Source organism: Oreochromis aureus, linkage group 8 (assembly GCF_013358895.1).
Source record: "Oreochromis aureus strain Israel breed Guangdong linkage group 8, ZZ_aureus, whole genome shotgun sequence".
NCBI classification, from domain to species: Eukaryota; Metazoa; Chordata; class Actinopteri; order Cichliformes; family Cichlidae; genus Oreochromis; species Oreochromis aureus.
In genome coordinates, this window is record NC_052949.1 from 5,512,451 (window position 1) to 5,515,196 (window position 2,746).

The 2,746-nt window shown below is 44.5% G+C and overlaps 1 protein-coding gene across 1 annotated transcript; it reads right to left on the bottom strand.

The window, feature by feature from the left end:
* Positions 1 to 255: 255 nt before the first annotated feature.
* mrm1 (mitochondrial rRNA methyltransferase 1 homolog (S. cerevisiae)) lies at positions 256 to 2,336 on the bottom strand. The gene has a single exon (XM_031759382.2). It carries the CDS (start codon positions 2,147 to 2,149, stop codon positions 1,010 to 1,012), a length of 1,140 nt encoding a protein of 379 aa, XP_031615242.1. The 5' UTR covers positions 2,150 to 2,336; the 3' UTR covers positions 256 to 1,009.
* Positions 2,337 to 2,746: the final 410 nt, after the last annotated feature.

Below are 2,746 nucleotides of genomic sequence, written 5' to 3' on the forward strand. Positions count from 1 at the left end.
TCCAGGAAGGTAAAGCCGAACCATTAAACCCTCAAACATCCAAGCCTCTGGAAGAGGCTTTTTGCAAAAGCAGAAAATCACAATCAATTAGATTTACTGTATCATCACACAACCAAAGGTCTGTGAGAAGTACAGCAACATTTGTGAGGGGGATAAAAGAAACCTTGTGTGGAGCAAAACACAGTAAAAGTGTAGCTGTCACGCTTGGTCCTCATGCTTCAGTTGAGCAATCAAAAGTTCCTCAAACTGACAATACTTCATGTGATGTGGAGGACATTTTGCACCTTAAAACTTTGGCCTACCCAAATCCATGTTTGAGTATATTGAAGCCTACCTTAAAATGTGAGCAAAAGACATAAAACTAATAGACACTACACAGTCCTGACGCTGGGCGACCAGGACGTACTCCTGTACTCCGATACTGAATCAAAACACACATGGATAAGGTCTGAAAATGTGGACATTTACCTATGTTTAGTTTATTTATATAGCACATTTAATTACAACAGTAGTGTTGGCCAAAGTGCTGTACGAAGATACAAATTACACAGTAAGATGACTTAAAATATTGATATCAAGTAACAAGTATCAAATAACATCAATGCCAAATAACAGATAGCAGAGAAAATACATAGTCAACAAATCCCAGGAAACAATCACTTTGAGACATCGAGCAGATCTGTAAGACTCGACTCAGAGCCTGTTGGTTTCCACTGACAATATCAATCTTGAAAATAGGCAATAAATAAATAATGTGTATTTATTTTAAAGGCTATGTAACTTCTTGAAACAGGTGGGTTGTGTTTTTTGTTTTCAGCAAATGCTACTCAGGCCTGTTTTCAGCTGAGGAATAGTAGTTTTTAGACACAACAGCAGAGAAGAGTATGAGGGCTCTGGTTTGGTCTTCTCTGAATTTGTACTCAAGATTACACTGAAATATTTATTCCTTTGGTTGGTTGTGTTGTCAGTGACCTTGCATCTTCATTTGGGAGGATATTTGAGGTGGCTGTCATGTGGTCGAGCTCCTGGAGGACAGCAAAGAGTGCAGCAGGATGCCTGTGGCTACAGAAACGTTGAGAGACTCGATGCCAGGCACCAGCTCCCTGCCCGCTGGGATGGTGAGAAGTGTCTGACACGTGGAGAGCAGCTCCTTGGAGAGTCCTTCTCCCTCTCCTCCCATCAGCAGCAACGTGGGTTTGGTCATTTTAAAGTCTGAACACTTGGTGATGGGCATCTGAGACACTTCTGCTTCCTGTCCCACTGTGCCAACCACCTGCCAGCCCTGCTCCATCTTCAGCTTCAACATCTCTGCAAGGTTTTCATATCCATACACCCCCATCACCTCCATAATGCCCGAGCTCGCCTTGCTGACCACTGGAGACAGCGGGCAGGTGTAGCGAAGACTGCTGGCGACTCTGTCCACCCCGAGGAAATAAGCAGAGCGCAGGATGGCACCGAGGTTCATGGGGTCCTGGATTCTCTCCAGAACGAGCCACAGAGGGGCATCTTTCCTGCTGGGTGCAGAGTCCTCGGTGAGGTAGCTCAGGGGACTGGCAAGCAGGCACACTCCCTGATGGACTCCCCCATTGGACATCTTGTCCAGCTCCTTCCTGCTGACCCGATGGACTCTAACTCCTCGCAGATGAGCCTCCTCGCACACCTTCAACACAGACGCCCTATGAGAGGCCTCGCCGTCTTTTACAAACAGCTTACGGACCCTCCTCCTTCCCTGAGTGAGAGCCAAGAAGCAGGGAGCAACGCCAAAAACAACCTCACAGTCCTTAGATTTGGCCTCAGGTGCAGGTTTCTGCTTCACCTGCCTCTCCCTCTCTGCAGGGAAATCTTCCAAGCACAGTTTCCTGAGTTCAGGTGACACTCTGAAGTCATCTCCCCTCATCTGCTTCTGCAGCAGTGAGATCTCACTTTTAAACACTTTTCTCTGAGTTGACCCCTCATGCTCCTGCCCTTCTGCAGGCTTGTGCTGGACTCTGGAGCGCCCCCTCGCTACAGGGCTGACCTTGCTGTCCTTTGGGCTCAGGTGTGAAGCTGTTACGTGGTAAAAGGCAACCTGGGAGGCTGATAAAGGTGCGTTAAATCTTCTGTTCAATACAAGCCGCAACCTGTGCTGATTTGCAATGAATCCAGCCATATTTATACAAGGAGCAGCCGCAGCTTCCCGAGAAGTCCATCAATCCACAGATGTGTCAGAGACCTTCACTGATAATCTGTCACGAGGAGTTAAAGAACCAACTTCCTATCTCAGCACACATGCTTGTAGCCTTTACGCACATGTGCAATCCAGTCTCAGCAAGCAGCGGATATTATGACCTGACGTGGAGTCATTTACCCTACAAAATAAAAGCCTCAGACTGCTAGTCTGATGACAGGCGTCACCCAAAGCTGCAAGTGTATGGAATTAAAATAATACATTTCGCATAAATAACAGTTTTCTTACGGGGTCAAGTCTGACATGTACTTTTGTTGCTGTTGTAATATTTAGTTTCATTTTCGTACGGGTCATTAAATGTCTATTTCTATGGTTAAACTGTTATTTAATTACTTTTCTGTTGTATTATCTATTTGGTTTTATTTATATAATTTTATCGTTATTGCACTTTTGCTTTGCTTTAATTTTAATCAGTATATTTTTCTATATGTTCTATTTCCCAATTTCCCAACTGTGACAAATATTTAAAAAAAGACAAAAATCAAAAAGAAAGAATTAGGGTGGGGCCAATAGCTTTTT